This window comes from Pleurodeles waltl, chromosome 1_2, assembly GCF_031143425.1.
Source record: "Pleurodeles waltl isolate 20211129_DDA chromosome 1_2, aPleWal1.hap1.20221129, whole genome shotgun sequence".
NCBI lineage: Eukaryota > Metazoa > Chordata > Amphibia > Caudata > Salamandridae > Pleurodeles > Pleurodeles waltl.
In genome coordinates, this window is record NC_090437.1 from 449582523 (window position 1) to 449604081 (window position 21559).

Genomic DNA, 21559 nt, shown 5'->3' on the forward strand with positions numbered 1-21559 from the left:
TCTCGTTACTGCCGCTCTCTCGTCCTCCTCGTCCCGCTCCTCGACTCCAGTTCTTCCTGACTTGACCTCCTTCGTCTCGTCCTGACCTCGTCGCGCTCTCCCTCTCCGCGTCTTTCGGCTCCGGCCCCTTTTCACCGTTGCTGCCCCGGAAGTCCTCAAGCGTTTCCCTGGAAACAGGGAAACGCGTCATCGACGCCCGGAGCGTTCCCATGGAGACATGGGAACGCGGAACTGACTCGTCGGGCTTTCCTGGCGAGAAGCTGGTTGGCACTGGCGTGGACGTGGTCGTAACGACCCGTTCACAATGTCCTACTGTGATAGGTCCAGGCTGGAGTCTGGACCAATCACAGCCCGGACATCAGAAAAGTGGAGGGTGTCCCCCTGAGGAGCGCCAATCGGCGCCCCTGCTGGCCGAGGGTGGGGTCAAAAACCCCACCCCCCCCATACCCAGGACACAGTCCGGCGCCCACCTAGTGGGCGAAAATGTGACTTTTTTTTTTTTTTTAAATCTTTCGAATTTTTCAATTTTTCCCACGGCACACCAGGCAACATCTCGCGGCACACTAGTGTGCCGCGGAACAGTGGTTGAAAAAACACTGAACTAGCTGACCTATGTGAAATGAAAGGTTCTTCGTATCAGGTTTTTTCCTAACACACAACATTTGTATATCTAAGTAAACTTCACAAACATTTCAAAATATATTTTAGTAACTATGAAAGACCATTTTGTGTACTTCAGTGTGTTGAAAAAATATCTTAATAGGATGAAAAAAGTCAGAACACTTTACTTTGTGATATGCAAATGTTTTCTGAAACCCAATTTTCACAGATTATTGTTAATACACTATATAGTTTTATCAGTAAAGCTGAAAGGTTGTGGGAAAGCTTATGGACATTTCTTGGAAATTTACTGTCTGTAAATGACAGTGCGCTACCACATCATGCTTTAGTAATATATTTGTTAAAATTGAATGTTTAAACGTAAGCTGAGAAACACTCCTGCCCTGATGACAAAGCTATTAGTAAACTAGAGGCAAGTCATGCTTGGATCATGTGTACCCTATATGTGGGCTAGATTTATTACACATGGAGCAAACGTTTATTGTATTTAATCAAACAAAAGAGGATTTTCTTACAGCAGAAATGCTGAATACACGTATTTGAAGGTCACTCAAATGTGAAAATGAATAAAAAGGCGACTGTAAAATACAATATTTGCCTAGGATCACACCATTTAAGGCCCGTTTCTGGGTCAAGTACATTACAGTTAGGTTGAGTAGACTAGTCAAGCTACTCAACCTGCAGCTCTAGTTACATTTTTATGATTTTTTTAGGCCTGTTGCTAGAAGGAAGACTTGTTGAAACTCACAAATTCATGCCCATCCTTTGTGCTGTGCCTGGTTGGAAGCCGTAGAACATGTGTGTAAACTGGACATTGAAGGTTCTGCTAGTAGAAGCATGGACGAGGGTTGGTCCTGTTACATCACGTGGGAGAAAGAAAAAAAATATTTGGCAAAGCATTGTCCAATAAATACATCACAGTGGGCAAAGTGGCTTGTGAATAAGATGGCAGATGCGTTTGGAGTTGGCAAACTTTTACGCATGAGGTGAAGGGTACCCCTGCCGTAGGTGTCCCAGGAGGAAGCCTCTGTTTGGTGACATGATGATCAAAAAAAAACTTTGGGGAAAATCTCCATTTTGATTAGTCCCTTTTGGCCGCTTAGTGAACAGTCATTTTAGTCCTCCTATTTGGGCTTCAAGGTTACTGATTGTCTATCATAAATTAGTCTGATAATTTTGCCTTTGGGATTGAGTTGTGTTTGCAATGTTAAACTAATATATATCCACAAATCTTTAGCGCACTATGCTTGTGTTCGTCTTTTTGGCCACCAGGGTTTTCAACCTCATTGCAAGTAAGATCATCGACAAAGGGGTATCCTTGAGGGGTGGCTTTGCCTTTCTGGATTGAGGGAAATCCAAACTTTTATGTAGAGTTTAGGCACCGGTGAGGCATAAAAAGCGTAATCAAGTTCAGGAATGATTGGTGCATGTCGGAGCACTTCAGCACATTCATAAGATAATTCCAAGGGAACCAAAGGCTTTTGTGACATCTGAAAACACCACCATTGCACTCTCTTCTGGGTTGAGTTGATGCAGTACAGCAAATAAGGTGTGTACTGTGTATGAGCTTGATCCCCCAGGTATGGACTCTGCTTGATATGTTAAATATGGCAGTGCCAAATGAGGCAGCACCAGAAGAATCCTATTAGCAAGTATTTGAGCAGAAATGTGTGTCACATTTACATTGAGGCCTGTAAGATTTGCAGCTGTTTGCTCACTTTGGTGTCAGCATAGTTATCCGAGTAGCTTGAGGCAGAGAGAGAGGCAGGCGGCTATTGTCAACAGCTTTATTGAAGACTTCCCAAGCATGGGACCATCGGGTCAATAAATGTTTTATACAAAGTGGACGGGATACCATCAGATCCTGGAGCTTTACCGTTGGGTAGGCCCTGTATTACATCTTCCATCTCCAAATTTTACTGGCTGGCCTAGGATTTCTCTTTGGTCGTTACTCAGCCATGCAGTGGCTCTGTCCTGTTGGTTCTCATGAATGTATGGAGGTTAATTGGTATAGTCTGGTGAGTTTAATTCCCTACAGTAATTTAGAAATTACTCTGCAATTGCCTCTGCTTCATATTTGTATTCCCCATTGCTCTTGGTAATGAAGGTGATATTTTTTGCAGCCCATGTTATTTTATGATCAACGCTAATGTTTCTCCAGGTCTTTCTGCCCCTCTGTATGCTTGTGCCTTAGCACATTTTCCTAGGTAATTAGCTTCTTGTTCCCCTATTCTGTTAGATTCTATGAATTTACTTCTCATACTCTGTCTGATATTCATTGTCCCATTGAACAAGCTCTTTTTCTCTGCTCCATGCGGACGTAAAGTCCCTACGGTCAGCCTCCATCTTTGGCTAAGCCCCGATTCCATCTTATCCCGTGGACATCTGTTTCCTATTCTTGCAGAATCATTGTTGTTTCTGTATGAAAGCACTGTTGTACCAGACCTTATCTTACCTAAGAAACATGATTTTGTCCAGCTCTTTGATATTGACTCCAAGGTGACCTTTGTCTGGGTCAAATGTTGATTGCTTCTTAAGTCAAGGATACATAACAAACAATATAGATATTGGATCAAAGAAGTGTAGTCTAAATTGAAGTCCTTTTCCTCTAAATGTCCATAACACCAGTGTCATAAGCGTATACTTAGATTTTCACAATCTAGTATACATATTCCAATCTCTGCTAGAGATGGAGAATGTAAGGACTGTAATTAGCCCAATTGTTAGAGAGGTCCTTTGCCCAGACTATCACCTGAGATTTTTACAGATGTTCTGATCTACTGGCAGTGCACTCCACACCTCGCAGATGACACATCTCGCCTGAATCCTGCAGCTGATATAGCCCAGTCCAGGAAGACCACCGATTGACTGCCACCTCATGGGTGTTTGCCCTTCGTGGGGGAACACTGTCTTCATGCCTCCACTGATGTCTGTGCTGTCAATAAGGTATTTAGTGCAATTCTTCTCAGTAAGAATCTCAAGAATGGAAGTTTCTTTCCCTTTTATGCTATTGGGGTATACCTTATAGAAATAGGCAATAGGGTGTAAGGTTTTTGACAATATGTTAATGATTTTTTTAGCAATGCTAAAGATGTTCATTTTATTCTTATTACTTGTAACCTGTCTCCTAGCTGTTTTCATATTATTTTGTGTGGTTGTTTTAGATGTACTATGAAACAGATTCTTTCTGTGGTAATAAATACTTTTAACGTAAAGGTATTTTGTTCTTCTAAGTACAATGTGCGTGGTAGTATGAATAATAAAATAAGGTTGTTGCTGTTTCCACAATGCCTGATCACTTTATGGAATTGTTAATAACTCAGAAGCAATATGTTTATACTTTCTTTGGCCCAACAGGGTTCTACCATGGGCACTCTCAAAGGTTATTTGTCTGCAATCTATATTTTAAGGTTGCCTGATAAACCTTCTTTGTTTAACTCCCCTATTGTAAATAGGTTCCTTAAAGGCCTGATTAATATGTTTCCTCCATCCCCATTCTTTGTGCCCCAATGAGATATGAATTTGGTTGTGACCTTTATGATGTGCACGCCTCTCAAGTGTCCCACAATTGTCTTCTCAGGCTTCTCACTTTGGAAAAAAGACTTCCTTGTGGCTAGAACATATTCCTGCCAGGCAAGTGAGCTGCAGGCATGGTCATCTAAGCGGCCCTACCTTTCCATCTATTCTGGCAAAGTGGTTCTTCATACTAGGGCCTCCTTTCTGCCAAAAGTAGTTACTCCCTATCATGTAGCCCAATTTATCACTTTGCCTACTTTTTAATGCACCCCCACATCCTACTAAGAAAGAGCAGAGACCCCAGCGCCTGGACCCAAAAAGAACGTTGGTGTTCTACTTTAATCATACAAACAATTTGTGGGTAGATTATCAACTCTGTCATTTATTGTAGGAAGCTGTGTATCTATGTAGTGCGCCAATGTACAGTATGGTGGCACTATGCAGATAGTCCAGGCGGCCCTAATCGGTTTACAGGGTTACAAATGACAATCCCAAAACCTTTCTTTTGTGGTACTGTGGGCGAGCAGGGCGAATTATCAGGAGGTAGTGCAAAGCTTTTGTTGAACTCAAAGCAGCAATAAATGAGACACACACTCAAGAAGGAACTCAAGACCAATTGTTAGAAAAATAGATATTTTGTTTATATTAGGTTTCCACACCAGATTACTGTTGCAAGAATAAATACTGATGCAGTTTGAAGAGAAATAGCAAAATTAGTTTGTCTTTAAACTCTAAAGCCGTAATGCAAACCTACGGAGAAAAAACAAGTATTACATACAGGCATCCAGTCCAACCGAACCAAAAAGTGGGCTCAGGTCTCACGAGGCTCGGGACATAGTGACACCTTTGGTCCTCTTCTCCTTGTTCTGGAACGGCTGGGTGCTGAGATATGCTGGACCGTAGGGGAGTCAGTTACTGATGGTAGTCTCAGTAAAGTGTGCCTGCACAAAGAGATTGCACCCAGCGCCGGGGAGTCTACAGTTGAGGCACTCAGGGTGGGCTTGTCCATGCTGGCACCATTGGCCCACTTCAACTCTGGCTATGGGGTGGGGGGGACTGTGCAGTGGTGCTGTCCGGGTGTCTGGTTTTCGGTGACTACCTAATTTTCCTACCTGTCCTGATGCCAAATGAGCCTCAGGGCAGGGGGTGGCTACACTCATATCTGGGGAAGCCGGGGATTTTGCATACTAAAGGCGTCCGGGTCTTTGGAGACCCTAGCCTTGGTATTCATATCTGCTAGCCATCCTGCTGGATTCGGTGGTAGCAACCCTCTCCGGAGGAGGCATTATTTATGACCTCCAAAGGCGCAGGCTCTCAACTCTTTCAGAAATCTGTCTGATGGCGACAGACTGACAGAAATTAGCCAGTCCAGACACCAATAGACTATTACGGGTTCAGGGAGCACCTCTAAGGTGCCCTCTGGGTGCATGTCATAATAAACCATAGGCTGGCATCAGCCTGGACTTTTTAGGATAAAGTGTTTGAGACCAAACACCGTAGAGTTCAGTGAAGTCATTATGTGAATGGGTTACTTATGTTGATGTGTGTCCAGCACATAACTTAAGATGGCTTCCCTATTCACTTGAAATGTTCAGCAATCGGGCTGAGCATCACAGGGGCATATCTGCTCATGCAGATATGCCCACACATCGAGTATAATGCACCCTGCTTTAGGGCTGCTAGGCCTACTTTGGGGGTGACTTACAAATACTTAGATGCAGTGATAGGGACATGGTACACCAATGGTCGTGTTTTCACCTGGCCTGCACCAGGGCATGCAGTCTGCAATGGCAGCTGTCTGCTTCTCATGTTTATGTGGGTCCCTGAAGGTGGCACTATGTGCTCCAGTCCTTCGGGACCCTCTCCTCCACCTAGGTCCCAGGTACCTTGGGTACCCTTTATAAGGGACTTACACAGGTAGGAGACTGTTTCAGTTGTACACATTGTTACCTGTATTTAGCAAGCGAGCACTGGCATGTGTGACCTATTTGGCAGGGACTCAGTGCACCTCAGTCGAAAAACCTCAGTGGCAAAAAGTGGGAGTGACCATTTCAAAAGGGGGCACTTTCCTACAGTTATGTGATGCGAAGGAAGGTCAAGCAGTACAGAAGCAGACGATCTGTATATGTGTCGTACTCTGTATTAAGATCTGCTATACACTGTCCAAAAAGCAACCCTGCAGGAAAGTGCCCCTTTTTGGCATGGTTGCCAAACACACACACACACATGCACATGCATTTTTTGCCTGATATTGATGCTGAATTGACTGACAGTGTGCTGGGATCCTGCTAAACAGGCTCCAGCACTAGTGTTCTTTCCTTAAAACTGTACCATTAATCCCACAATTGGCACACCCCTGACACACAGCAAAGCTACTTGTAAAAGGTGCTCATGGTACCAAATAACCTGTGGACAGGGAAGGTCCCCAAGGGCTGCAGCATTTATTATGCTACCATAGGGAACCATTAACCAACCACATGAACACTGCCATTGCAGCTTGTGTGTGTTGGGCCCCTCTCAACCACTGCCTGTGGCATAGTTAAGTTGCCCCTCTAGCAGGCCTTACAGGCCTAAGGCAGGATGCACTATGCCACAGGTGGGGCATAGCTGCATGAGCAATATGCTCCTATGGCGTCTAAGGCCACTGTTAGACGTTGTAAGTGCAATGTGCCCATATAAAGTACATGTACTGGGAGTTGTCATTACGAACTCAACAACTCCATGATGGCTTCACTGAAGTCTGGGAAGTTTGGTATAAACCTTCTAAGCACAATAAACCCACACTAATGCCAGTGTGGGATCTATTGCACAGTGCACCCAGAGGGCATCTTGGAGATGCCCCCTGTATATTAACCAAACTTCTAGTGCAGGACTGACAGGTCTCTGTCAGCCTGCCACTACCAGACAAGTTTCTGACCTTTTGGGGTGAGAGCCTTTATGCGCTGAGACCAGAAACAAGGCCTGCACCTCTACCCGCAGGAACTGTAACACCTGGCGGTGAGCCTCAAAGGCTCAGGCCTCTTGTTACAGTTCCCCTTAGCACTCCAGCTAGTGGAGTTGCCCGCCCACTGGACAAAGCCCCCACTTTTGATGGCAAGTCCAGCAGGAGAATTAGGAAAAACAAGGAGGAGTGACCACTTAAACTAGGACCACACCTAAGGTATCCAGAGCTGAAGTGACCCCCCTCCCTGCAGAATCCTCCATGTTGGCTTGGAGGACAGGGACCAATAGGGCTAGGTCTTTGTCCCCCTCACCAAAGGGAGTGGACCCCAGAATGGTGTAGTCACCCTCGGGGACAGTAGCCATTGGCTACTGCCCCCTGACCCCTGTAACACCCCTAAATCCAGGATTTAAGGGCTCCCCTGAACCTAGCAGATACCTGGGGACCTTGAGAAAAGAAGAGACCACAGCAAGAAGGAAGGACTGCTAAGCTGATCCCCAGCAAAGAAGACTCCAGACACTGACCTGGCCCCAGCCCTCCCGGCCTGTCGGCAGCTTCTGAAGCCCCTGCTCCAAAAAAGGCAACACATCCTGTTGGGCCAGTGACCTCTTCAAAACCCCAAGACGACTGCCTGCCCCCCAGAGGACCAATATCTCCTGAGGACAACGGCCCCTTTCACAAAGAAACTCCAACAAAGGACTCCAGAACTGCCCCGTATCCTCGAGCTCTACCCACTCTGCACCTGACGCCCACGGCTGTGTCCAGGTGACCTACCGGTCTAGAACAGGTCCTCTGGTGATTACGACCTAGTGTCGACCCTGAATGGATCCCTCCTGACCAACACAATGACACTTGCAGATTAAATCCAGAAGACCCTCCTGCCTATGAAGCATCCGGACGAAGATACCCGATGCCAAAAGGTACTCTGCATCTGCAGCCACCTGGGCTTGGGGAACCTGACCTACCTTGCAGCAGCCAGCCCTGCTTTCCATCCAGCCTGGGGTTTCCCTAAACTGAACTCCTGGACCCAGCCTGCAGCCTACTTGTGACCCCCGGGCTCCCCCCTAATTCAAAAGCATTGGGAGCCAGACGTTGAGTTTGTACCCTGCACCCGGTCACCCCTGTGCTGCTTGAGGGTGTGTTTTTGGTGCTGACCTGCGCCCCTCCCCGTGCTCACCTAAACCCCCCAGGTCTGCCCTCTGAAGACACTGTACTTACGTGCTGGCAGAATCCAATTCAGAGTGCCCCCAGTCTCCTTAGGATCCCAATTTAAATCTTGCCTCAACTTTGACCTCTGCACCTGGCTGGAACTGGAAGTCTTGTACTTACCTCAAAACTGTACTAACTCCCCCTACGCGCCCAGAACTGACTGAAAATTGCACTATCAACTTTTAAAGCAGATTATTGCTATTCATTTGAAAACCGTTTAACTTGCCAAATTGAAACAAAGTAGTGTTGATACATATGCTTGCTACTTACTTGCAAATGTACTTACCTGCAAACAGAATCTTGTGGTTCTAGAAATAATGTAACAAAATATATTTTTGCTATATAAAAACCATTGGCCTGGAATTAGGCAATAAATGAAGCACACACTCAATGGCTATGTGTGCAACAAATGCTTTGCACTACCCTGTGATAAGCCAAACTGTTTGACCACACTACCACAAAAGAGCATTAGTATTATCTACTTTTGGCTCTGTTAAGCTTCTGGGGAACCCCTGGACTCTGTGAACACTATATCTCATTTTGATATAGTACATACAGAGCCAGCTTCCTACATTGGTGGCAGCGTTGGGATCTACGACCTTGCATTTGCTGGACAACTCAGCCTATACCTGATCACATGACTAAATTTCAAAATTGCCTTTAGTAACTGATTTGTAAATTTGACACATCCTTCTAGGGCCTTAGTTAAGCCCCCTTTAGCATTTCTTTTTCAGATTTAAGTTATTCTAGTTAGTGGTAAGTAGTTGATTTTTTTTTTTTAGTTCCTAAAAGTAATCCCCAACTTTAGCAACAAAATGAGCAACTCAAAGGACATGGTTGTGGAACTCAACCTCACCCCTTACCTCCATCTTGGAATGGGAGGGTTAAGGTCCCTCTGCAGACTGAAAACATTAAAACAGGTTATAACCCTACCAAGGTGAAGCTCCAGGAGCTCTTGTCAGAATACACAAGGGAACACCCTGGTGAGGAGGAAGACCTCCCCTCAGATAGGGAAGATGTTAGGAATGAGGAGGAGGAACTCCCCCTCCTCACCCAACTAAGGAGAAAAGGGCCCTATCTCCAGGGATAGTGTTTACAGGATCTGGGTCTTCCACAGGGGAGTCCAGTTCCTCTAGGATCATTGAGGGTAGCTTCAATGAAGAGGACCTCCTTTTAGCAAGGATGGACAAGAGATTAGCTTTGGTGCAACAGCTCCTAGCATCTAGAGAGGGAGAGAGCAGAAATGGGCTTATCACCCATTAATAATGGCAGCAATTTAAATAGGGCCAGAGAGCACTCTGATGTCCTTAAAATCCCCAAAGGGATTGTCTCCAAATATGAGGGATGTGATGACGTCACCAAGAGCTTCACAGCTTTTGAGAGGGCTTGTGGAGTCCAGAAAATTGAAAAAGTCTCATTGGGGAGCTCTCTTTTGGGAACTGCTCACTGGTAAGTGTAGGGATAGGCTCCTCACACTCACTGTTGTAGATGCTGAATCCTATGACCACATGAAAGCTTCCCAGATTGAAGGCTTTGGATTCACCACTGAGGAGTATAGAATTAGGTTACGGGGGGCTCACAAAACCAAGCCAGTCCTGGGTTGATTTTTGTAGACTACTCAGTGAAAACACTAGATGGTTGGATAACTGGCAGTGGAGTGCATGACTATGATGGGCTTTATAATTTATTTATGAAAGAACATCTTTTAAGTAACTGATTTAATGACAAGTTGCATCAACATCTATTAGACGTATGTCCAATTTCTCCCCAAGAATTGGGAAAGAAGGAAGACCATTGGGTCAAGTCTAGGTTGACCAAAAGAAAGGGGTTGCAAAGCCTCCCCATGGGAAGGGTGGTGAGACACCTAAGGACAAAAGTAGAGTCTTCTCAAGGGCCCCAAAAACCTGCTCAGGACGGTGGGCCCAAGCCTCTGCATACGAGTACAAGGGTAAAAACTTTGATCCAAAACGTTGTGGTGTTTCAACTGTAAACCGCATGGACACCAAACTGAGACTTGGCCTGTCCCAAAAAGAATCCCCCTAGCACTGCTCCATTTATTACTGGTATAGCCAGTCTCCATGTGAGATCAACAGTGTGCCCAGAGCAAATCAGGGTTCACACTGAAGCTACTTTAGTCTCTGAGGGTGGGGTAGATGTTGCCACTCTTACTGTCTGCCCCCTAATATGAACAAATACAGACAGCATCCCTTAGTTAATGGGACAAAAGTAGAATCCCTGAGAGATACAGGTGCCAGTGTCACCAAGGTGACAGAAAAACTGGTTTCCCCAGGACAGTATCTGGCTGGACAAACTTATCCAGTCACCAGTGCTGATAATGTAACTGAGGTCGTCCCATGGCGATGGTGACCTTAGAATGGGGAGGGGTTACTGACCTGAAACAGGTGGTGGTCTCTTCTGCAATTCCAGTGGAGTGTCTGCTAGGCAATGATCTGAAGTCCTTAGCTTGGACTTACGTAGAACTCAGAATCCATGCAGCCATGCTGAAAATCCCTGAACTGGTGTATGTAAAATCTAGAGCACAAAGTGGAGCTCAAGGTGAAAAAAGAAGTGTTTGAGCCTGGAATAATGGCCCAACCTACCAACAGAAAGGGCAAGGAGACTGGGAGACCAGCTTCTGAACAGAAATGGGCCTCCTCTTCTTAGGATAAGTCTTATTCTCTGAGGGAACTGAGTCCATGGAGCTGGATCCTTATCAGGGAGAGCTCTGGGGCCCAGGGGGACCATCAAGGGAACATCTGTGCCAGGGACAGAGGACCTGTCCCACTCTTCAAGGCCTGAGGCAGCAAGCAGCTGCACAGGAAAAGGGAGATGTCAGTGGCTCCTACAGGGTCTATGGGGAAGATGGGCTCCTATACACCGAGGCCAGAAACCTCAAACCTGGTGCAACCAGGAGAGTGGTAGTGCCTCAGTAGTTTAGGGAGTTTATCCTCACTTTGACAGATGACATCCTCTAGCTGGGCATATGGGACAGACAAAAACATGGAATAGGCTTGTAAGCCATTTCTACTAGCCCAATATGTCTAAGAAGGTGAAGGAGTTTGTGACTACTGTGTCACCTGCCAAGCCAGTCGTAAGGCAGGTGGCCACCCAAATGCCCCACTAATTCCACCTCCTGTGTGGGGGTCCCTTTGAAATGGTTGGTGTGGACATTGTGGGTCCACTTGAACCACCCACAGCCTCAGGACATCAATACGTACTGGTAGTAGTGGGTCATGCTACCAGATATCCTGAAGCAGTTCCCCTTAGGTCTGATGCAGCTCCTGTAGTAGCTAAAGCCCTGATTGGTACATTTACCAGATTAGGGTTTCCTAAGGAAGTGGTTTCTGACAGAGGTACAAACTTCATGTCAGCTTACTTAAAACACATGTGGAATGAGTGTGGGGTGACTAAATTCACCACACCATACCATCCACAAACCAGTGGACTTGTTGAGAGATTCAACAAGACATTGAAGGGCATGATCATGGGGTTCCCTGGAAAACTCAAAAGGAGATGGGATGCCTTCCTGCCATGGTTGCTTTTCACCTACATAGAGGTGCCTTAGAAGGGACTAGGGTTTTCCCCCTTTGAACTTCTGTTTGGCCACCCTGTTAGGGGACCACTTGCACTTGTAAAATAAGGCTGGGAGAGACCTCTCCATAAGCCTAAACAGGATGTGGTAGACTATGTGCTTGGCCGCCACTTAAGGATGGCCACGTACATAGAAAAGGCATTCAAAAACCTTGAGGCCAGCCAACAGCTTCAGAAGTTGTGGTATGACCAAAAGGGTGCAGTGAATTTAAACTGGGGCAGAAAGTATTGGTTCTGGAGCCTGTGGCTCCTATGGCACTCGAGGACAGATGGAGTGGCCCTTAACCTAGCCTAGAAAAGAAGAGTGAGGTCACCTGCTTGGTAGGTCTGGGCACCAGCAGGACACCCAAGAGGGTGATCCATGTAAACCACCTAAAACTCTACTGTGACAGGGCAGATCTAACCATGCTGATGGTTGCTGATGAGAGCAGAAAGTAAAGTGAACTTCTCCCTGACCAACTCGCACATGACTAAAGATGGGTCAGTTGATGGAGTTGTCTATTCAGACACCCTCCCTGCCCAACGGCAAGTTGACTGGAGGCAAGTTCTACCACAGTTTGCTGGGCTCTTCTCTTTTGACCCCTGGACAGTCCCACCCATGATGTGGACACAGGAGACAGTTTACCTGTCAAAACCAAAATCTATAGACAGTCTGACCAAGTCAAAGAGAGCATCAAAGTGGAAGTCCACAAGATGCTGGATTTAGGGGTTATTGAACCCTCTCACAGTCCCGGGGCTAGCACAGTGGTCTTGGTCCCCAAACCTCATTCCAAGTATGGGAAGAGAGGTGAGGTTCTGTGTGCCATATCAAGCAGCTCCAACCAGCTCCAAACCACCCACCCCAATCCAATCCACCTCACCCCAGTCCAGTCCACCTCACCCCAGTCCAATCCTATCCACTCCACTCAGTCCACCCCAGTCTAGTCCAAACCAGTCAACCCCACTACCTCATTCCACTCCAGCCCACTCCACCCTATTACACCCCACTCCACAGCACTCTGTGCCACTGAACTCTACTCCTCTTTGCTCCACTCTGAACACTGCTCCCGTACTCCACTCTGACACTCCACACTACTGACGTTTAGCCATCCTGATCAACAGCCGCACTGGTCTACAGCATGTCAAACACACATTGCCAAAACCAATAGCTATTGTATAGGCGAGACCTATTGGCTTTGCCAATGCTTGTATATTAACCAGTGTTTTGTATTTGTTAACGTAAAGGTCCATGAAGTAAATACATTTGAACCTTACTTCACTTGTTTGTCCCCTTTTGAAGATGACTATCCAAGTATGCATCAGCAAGTATTTTGTTTCAGCTGTTGGCCTTTGCAACAATCTCGATGAGTTACAGTACACCAGCTTCTTGCTTTTAAAATAATGTATTTGTATTGTGACATGGTTGTACAGTGTGACAAGAGTAACATGTTGATATAAAGTGAATAATTTGTAGTAATGTCTACTTTTGTATAATCTGCAGTTGGTGGTCATGATAGCCGTGAAGATGCATCTGCTTGTATGGAATTGCTGATTTGGAAAGTGAAAGAGGACACAAAAGGAAAACGATGCTGACTTGCAGATGGATGAATACAGCTGTGTGGTTGTAAAATTAAATTGTGCACTTAGTAAAGGCAGCCAGTAAATGTAAACTTGAAAGGGAATAGATTTTTGAAAATGTTAGAATTGTAAATGAATACTGGAACTTCTTGTAAAAATTCAAATAGTCACTTTAAATATTTTTGTGTGAACATCTGTTAAGCGAGTTGGCTATTAATGTTCATTCTTTAAGGTCTGCATATAGTACATAGTCAGAATTATGTTTTTCAGATTGTTCTGGGCGGGAAAGAAATCGAAACACTGTTGCAGACTCCAAAATAGATCCATCTCTTAAGTTGTTTTAGGGGTTTTCTTTGTGTTGGTTTGTAATATGTTGCGACAGTCTGAATCCAAGTATTTAATTAGCTGAAATCAGTATTCCAGTGTTCCTCAGCAACATATGATTTCTTATGAACAATTTGCCTTAGGTCTGTTTTGTTCATGGAATTTCAAGAAAACATTGGGGTTTGCATTAGGATGTCTGTAGTTGAATTGCATGCAAATGTTTGTCCTACTCTTCTGTCTGAACCTTTGTGTTTATTTATTTTTCTCAGTGAAGTACTTCTAATTGTGCACTTTCAGTCTATACACGTTTAAGGTTTTTTGCACCTTTTGTTCACTTAATTTGTTTTATTTTCAGCTTTGCCATACATGTTGACAAGTTATTTTCCTTATTGTGGTGGTGTAGTTCATGAAGCGTTGGTGTTTTTCATAAACAATGGTGGGTTTTCCAGGAGGCTTGCATTTCTCCCATGCCCCCCGGCCACTTCCCCAAACACACGGTGATCTTAAATCCCTGTTATGAAAGCATCCCAGTAGTGAACTTGGTGAAGTGCCATCACTTAAGTGAGAGTTTACATCAGTGGGAGAAGATGGGGAAAATATGTAAAGGCTAAAACCTATCTCTTTTTTTCTTATCCAACAACAGCGTGCTTAATCAAAATAATACACCCCTACATTTCAAATTGACGTACTTCGTCTTGACATGAACAATGGCATCATTACAGGAAATAATGTTTATTTTGATGCTTATGTAGAAAATTTTGCCCAAGTTTCCTTAAGTCCAACATGTTTGTTAGAGGGTACTATTTCAGAAGAGCAGCTGATTTGTCATTTTACTGGTCCTTTTCCTTATAGCTATTTCTAGTTTAAATATTGAAACATTGAGATAGTATTAGTGTTTAAGATCCATTTAGTTTTGTTTGAACACAATAACAAAACTAAATTTGTGTAGCACTGTTCACTTGTTTAAGAAAAGCAGCAAACTAGTGACTGGATTTGCAGATTGCTTTTGAAGTCAGTTTTGTGCTTCAGAAGCTGATATGTTAGCAGTTGTTTGAAGCATTCTTCTGCTTTTGTTGCTGATCATGACTTAAAATGTAATAAATATCTATATGCCCTTAGTACGGCTGTTTTTATGCGACCAGCGTTACTTACCTTTGGGTCTTCCTTTTATAATACATATTAGACATTTTCTTATCACATTGCTTTTGTTACAGCCTTAAGCTAGATCAGGCAATGAAGTTAATGTATAAATAAGTTTCATAGAGATATGAACAACTGTTGGGTGCATTTTTCTTCTTCCACTGGGGAGACACTTCATACATTGGATATCACATTTCATATACAGAAGAGCTTTTTATATATTTTGGTGCATAAGCGCACGCAAGTTAACTCCTCTATGGTTTTAAACGTTTCATCATATGTTTTAAAAGTTTTTTTTCAGACCTATGCATTTGCTGTGCATTGAGAATACTGACCCACTGCTGTCATGCACAACCTGAAAATTGTGGTCTGAATCCTAGCGGGTATATGGAGATTTTTACGTTTGAGAAAGTCCACTGCTTCAACCAAGTGTTTTCAATTTGTGTGATGCTGAAGAACCTAAATGTAGCATGATCCCTGGACATAGAAGCTCCTATGAAGATATTTCCGTAGATAATGATAAAAGGAAAAGCAAGACTATATGATCTTAGTATTAACCTTTAATGCTTTTCTAATTCCTCTACCAATCCCAAACACTCTCAGATGTGAGTTTTATTTAAATTTTAGCCTAACTAAATTTCTGTGAACTAAAGTCATGTATCGAGCCTTTGATGGTCTTCTTTTGGATTTTAATCATTTTCCAGACAGCAAGAATGGCTAGTTCTCAATGGAACAGAACACATTTAAAACCTGCCTGAACAATGAAGATGAAAAGCTTACAGTTGCCCTCGAACTAGTTAAAGACTACAATGTGTTTCTCTTAGAGTACATCCAGAGGATTTTCTCGTCTATTCTTAGTCCATCAGAATCACCAGGCCTTTGAAAGACTAACCTGCATGTACAGATCATCCCAGCTTCTCTCACACTGTTTGGTCCAGACACTTTTTAACCAACACACAAGGTAGAGGCAAAAAGATGTAATCAGACAATCATTTCTCCAAGTCATAAAATGAACTATATTCTCTTTAAATGAACACAGATTACAAGTGCTTATCTTCTGTCTTGTACATTTTTGCCCTGAAAGTTATTAGCCAAGCCTCTGATCATTGCTCTAGTGGTTTCATACTGGCACTGAACCTGCCCCAGTGATTAAGTGGTTGCATTCATGTCATTTGTCAAGCATTCAACCTTAGGCCAATTTAGACTACACAAACCTAATGTATGGAAATGCTAGATTTGGTCTCAACCTCCAGTGGTTACTATGAGTGCACTGCTTTCCATCTTTTTAAACACATCTCTGCTACTACATACATCGACCAGCTCACTGCCAATCAATATCTGGCTAGTTCAAAAGGAACAGTTCATCCTGAACTTCCAAGCCCTACTCCCTCCAATGCACGCGCATCCCCAGCTCAGCCCCAGCCATGCGAGCCGCTCCTGCCAAGGAGATGTTACCTAGCAGTTTGTTGTGTATTATCCCTTGTGGGCCAATAATAAGTGTTTGTTTTTGAGAGTCCTATGAGTGTTTGTCTGGTTATATAATCCTAGTGTGGGGTTGATTGATTTTGTCTGTTGGTCTGTCCTTGATTCACTACATTACAACTGTCTCCAAGATGGGTTTCTTTTTTCCTGAAGGTCTTGAATATTGCATTTCTTTTTCCGTTTCTTTCTCCCGCAGACAGCTGCCATGTCTACTCTGCATTACGCCATCTCCACTGTGAGCTGGTTTGTATTTTATTTTTTTCAGTACACGTTTATTGAATCAGAAGATCCTTTTTGGTAATGTGATGGTATCTATGGTTTCCTGCCTGTTGTAAGTCTGGATTAGCAGCGCTGCTGTCTGTGACCTATTGCTTACAATATACTTGTCCAGACTGGACTTTGTGTCTGCCCACTTCAACAGTTGGGTTATTGGGATCAGTCTTGTTTAGCTGTTTACTGGACACAATATCAATCATATCTCAAATACGACCAACAGAGTAGTTATCTTACAGTTAAGCTGTTGGCAGTTTTGGGTGTCATTCCACCCATGGATTACTTGAATTGCAATGTAAGAAGGACTTTTACCTCCAAAAAGTACATTCAACCATCACACTTTGTCACTTTCAATTCTTTCTTTATATGCACTATATTTATTTTTATCAAGAGTAGTAGGAGGCTGCCCTTAACACAGCCTCCTACTTGCTTTTTTGTGTATGATACAGGATGACCATCTTGGATCAGGCCACATCTGTGTGATAAACAAAAAGCAACTAAATGGTGTAAGAGATGTACATATTCAAGCGTGGGGGCACTTCAGAATACATTGAAGTAGTTGTGCTAGAGACTGCTAACTTCAGAATACTCACCTTCTGAACTCCTTCAGATACCAGACGGAATCCAAAGAATTTTGTTAACGGTTCCCTCACGGGATGGTAGTGGGTGTCATGTGGCTCCACGTCAGACCTGTCGCACCCTAGATGTGACATTGGGGCCAATATATCTGCAGCACCCAGACATGCTGGTGTCAGTTATTTTCTTTCTGCACCTTCCGACTTATATTCGGGGCTCTGTGGCTTCCTGACAGATTTTTTTTCTCTCAATTTATCTGGTGTGCAAGGGGCATGTCCTGTCAAAATGACTTGGCTCCGGGTACAATTCTGCACCATATGAATGCTGCACAAAGATGAATAAGAACGCCAACCACAAAGCCAAACTTGCTGTAGCAGAACTTAGGAGAGGAAGTCAATGATATACCATGTTGAGGTCAAAGGCATGGACGCCAACTGTCATTGTACCTCACGTTAAGGCTGACCATATCTCCGACCCTGGCTCTGTTGACTTCAGTCCTGGCTAACTTCCAGCATTTCAACCCTTGATCTTGATGCCAGAAGCAGAACAGATAGTTTTACTGGGCTCTAAGACTCAGTTTTCACTGCCCGAGGTTGCAAATAACTCATTTGTACTCCTATGCTTACTATCACATCTCCCAATCTCATGCTGTTAACTATGATGGTGATGATCATTCTTATGATAGCAAAAACCTCATTCTTGATTTACAGGATGCTAGTGGTCTAGACATCTCCCCATACATTGGACTTTCCTCCCCTAACCCAATATTGGCAACACTGGACTCCACCTCCTTCACTACAGTGAGTAGGAGGGTGGGAGAATTTTTGGATCTCAACTTACTGACAGCCAAGATGAAGACACATGTTTTAACTGACAGGCCTAACAAGCCAATAACTCTGGTTCCCTTGAATGAAGCCTTTACAGATGGTGGGTGCCGGAGTGAAGCCAGGATCTTGCCCTCTAGATAATAGGCAAATGACTATGTAGCATAGACCTGCTCCAACCTACATTTTTTTTTTTTCAGCCACACCCCGCTCCAGGCTGGTAGTACAGGTGTCTACAATTTAATTTTAACCCTTGTGCGTTCCATAAAACACTTATTGACTGATAGAAAAGTGCATGGTGACATTTACAGAGCATATGTTTTTCTCCCCATGCCTTATTCTTGGGTCTGTCAGTACTACTTGCCTCCTGGGAAGGTACTAGCTTGCTTTGTGGAACAGAGCGGCAGACATCCTGCCAGCTGTCCTGGATGACATATGTCCAACCCTGCTACGCCTCCTCACTGATGGCTGGGAAGCAGTGAAGTACTCCATTCGCTCGAGCTTGGATAGAGCTGACTGTTTGGGTGGGCCATGTGGGACCAGTTTGGCACAAACATCAACAATTTTTGATGGACATGCCCTTCAATGGCTCTAGGATGTTTGTAGCAAGGCAGACATGGCTTTAGAAAGTTTTAAGGAGAACAAAGCCACTGCTAACTTTCTAGGCCTAGGTCAACCTGTTCGGCTGTTTCCCCAACAAACTCCCCAATTTCAAGGCTTTGACAGGGAATGCCTGAAGAGGCTACATCAGTACATACTCCAGCAGCAACAGGCTTCTCAGTCCTTTCGAGGTAGCGTCCAGGGATCAAGCTAAGTGTCCAGGCCCTCAGGGCAATGTGCTATCCAACACACAGTCCTGCAGCTGGGGTAAAACCACTTTAATTCACACACGATCATCTGGTAGGTGGCCGCATCACCTATCAACTCTGAGTGGAAGAGCGCCATATCTGATTAATGGGTGTTCCGTACTGTGAAACACTGCTACTCCCACCCTTCCTGTCTCTCTCCCAGATATGCCACCCACACTGCAGTACCTCCCAGAAGACTACTTGTCCATACTCTGAGGGGAAGTTCTAGCTCAGTTGGCCAATGGAGCAATAGAAAGGTATGCCGGCTTCAGTGAACAGAGCTGGTTGTTACTCCCATTATTTCCTGGCGCTCAGAAAGAATGGAGTTATTTGTCACATCCCGAATCGTCACCCTCTGAAGTCCTTTCTCTGGAAGAAAAAGTTCAAAATACTTATCCTCGCCCAAGTTCTGTGTGCCCTTGATCCAGGAGATCACGAATGGTGGCATTGGATTTGTAGAACACCTATCTCCACTTTCCAGTCCTGTAGTCCTAAGGAAACAGCAGGAAAGTACCCTCTTTTTGGCATTGTTACCCCCACTTTTTGCCTGCTGCCAGTGTGTTTTAACTGTGTTCACTGGGATCCTGCTAACCAGGACCCCAGTGACTGTGCTCTCTCCCTCTTAATTTGGTTGTTTTTTACTTTGTACACCCCCTTGGCTTACTGGTGCCCCCATGTAAGTCCCTAGTATATGGTACCCAGGTACCCCAGTCACTGGGGTACCAGGGGTTTCCAATGGGCTGCAGCATGTATTGTGCCACCCAGGGGAGCCCATGCAAAATTTTCTGTTTCCTTCAGTCTTGCTTGTGTCTTCACAGTCCTTTTACAAAGTTTACCTATGGGTTTGGGAAAAACTAGGTAGTTAACTCTTCTCTCCTGGTCACTGGGGGGCACTCGGGTACTTACCTTTTGGGGTTCCTAGTTCCTCCAGCTCCCTGTACAGATTCTGCTTCCTAGAGTGGGGGCCTGCTTTTTGCATTCCATTTACTTGGTATATTGTTTGGTCTCCCCCTAGGGTCTCCATTATTTACTGTTTTTTTTATTGCTTTCTATGCCCAATCCTGATTACTAAGGTGTACATAATAGTGTGTTTACTCACGTGCTAGTAGAGTATTGCCTATACAGTATTTTTGTATTTGTATTACCACAACAAAGTGCCTTTATTTTTGTAACACTGTGTGGTTATTTCAAGTGTAAGTGCTGTGTGACTATAGTGGTATTGCATAGACTTTCTTCGTCTCCTGGATAAGTCTCAGCTGCTCATCCTCAGCTACCTCTAGAGAGCCTGGCTTCCTAGACACTACCTACACTTCTAGGGGATATCTGGACCTGGTATAAGGTGATGTCACCATAGGTGCTCACCACACATCGGGCCGTCTTCCTACGTTGGTGGTGCAGTGGTGGGATAAGCACTTGCAATTGCCTTACCCCTGTCACTAGGTACTTTCTGCAGACCATATACTAACTTTAGGTACTCTACACACTTAGGGGGTAGCCGCCCGCCAGGCGGAAACCGACATTTGGCCGCCACGCGGCCAAAATTCCGCGGCCCCCATTCTGACATTCCCGCTGGGCCGGCGGGAATGAGGCCGCAACACAGGAGCCGGCTCCAAATGGAGCCTGCGACGAGTGCAGTTGCACCCGTCGCGCTTTTCACTGTCTGCCAGGCAGACAGTGAAAAGCATGCCGGGGCCCTGTTAGGGGGCCCCAGGACACCCGTTACCGCCAGCCTCTTCCTGGCGGTGAAAACCGCCAGAAACAGGCTGGCGGTACGGGGGTCAGAATCCCCAGGGCAGCGCTGCTTGCAGCGCTGCCCTGGCGGATTCTCCCAGCCGGGGCAAAAACGGCGGATGACCGCCGGCCCCGGCAATCCGACTGCGGCTTTACTGCCGCGGTCGGAATGGGGATTGAAGCACCGCCAGCCTGTTGGTGGTGCTTCCGTCATTCGTGGCCCTGGCGGTCCAAGACCGCCACGGTCAGAATGACCCCCTTAGTGTTAGGGATCTAGTCTCCTAAGTTTAGCCTTGCTCCAAACTTTGCTGAGAGCCTAGTGTTAGAGTAACTTAGAGACTCCTGCACCACTATAGCTAGACATCATGTCCTCTGTAGAGCTCACCTCTCAGGCCCTGAACTCTCAGTATGAGGGTTTAACTTTCCAAGATTTAAGGGAGATGTGTGCTGAGAGAACACTGAAAACGGGGAGAAATCCCAACAAGAGTCTGCTTCTGGGCTTGATCCCCCAGGCTGATCAGGACACTGCTGATAGCCAGGAGGAGGAAGGGGACGCAGAGTCTGATCCATCAATCCTTGATAGGATAGATCAGGTACACACTGGTGATCATTACAGCCCTGCCAGAAGCCTAGTAGGTAGTGAGAAGGGGGGGGTCCCACTCACACTAGTAAGGCCACCTTTACTCCTAAAGGCCTGGTTCAGAGGGTCCCCATTAGGAGGAATAGATCCTCCTCCGCTAACTCTCACTTAACCTCAGTATCTGAGGGGACCCACTGTTCCAATTCAGGAGAGGATTCACTAGACAGGAAATTGAGACAACTGAGATTGGAGGAGGCTAAGCTGAGGCTGGAGCAGCAACAGCTTGCCCTGGATAGTGAGGCTCTGGCAGTGGAGGGAAAGAAGCAGGGTTTGGGGTTAGTACCCC

General features: G+C 45.1%; 1 protein-coding gene across 2 annotated transcripts in view; it reads left to right on the plus strand.

Moving 5' to 3' along the window:
- Positions 1 to 14877, plus strand: part of LOC138300865 (RNA exonuclease 1 homolog) — a 1124016-nt gene extending 1109139 nt beyond the window's left edge. The window contains exon 16 of one of the 2 annotated variants that reach the window (XM_069240707.1): positions 13359 to 14877. In XM_069240707.1, coding sequence (XP_069096808.1) covers positions 13359 to 13450 — 92 coding nt within the window. In that variant the 3' untranslated portion in view covers positions 13451 to 14877. The remainder of the gene's footprint in view (positions 1 to 13358) is intronic. The other variant, XM_069240715.1, reaches the window with a different exon arrangement.
- Positions 14878 to 21559: the final 6682 nt, after the last annotated feature.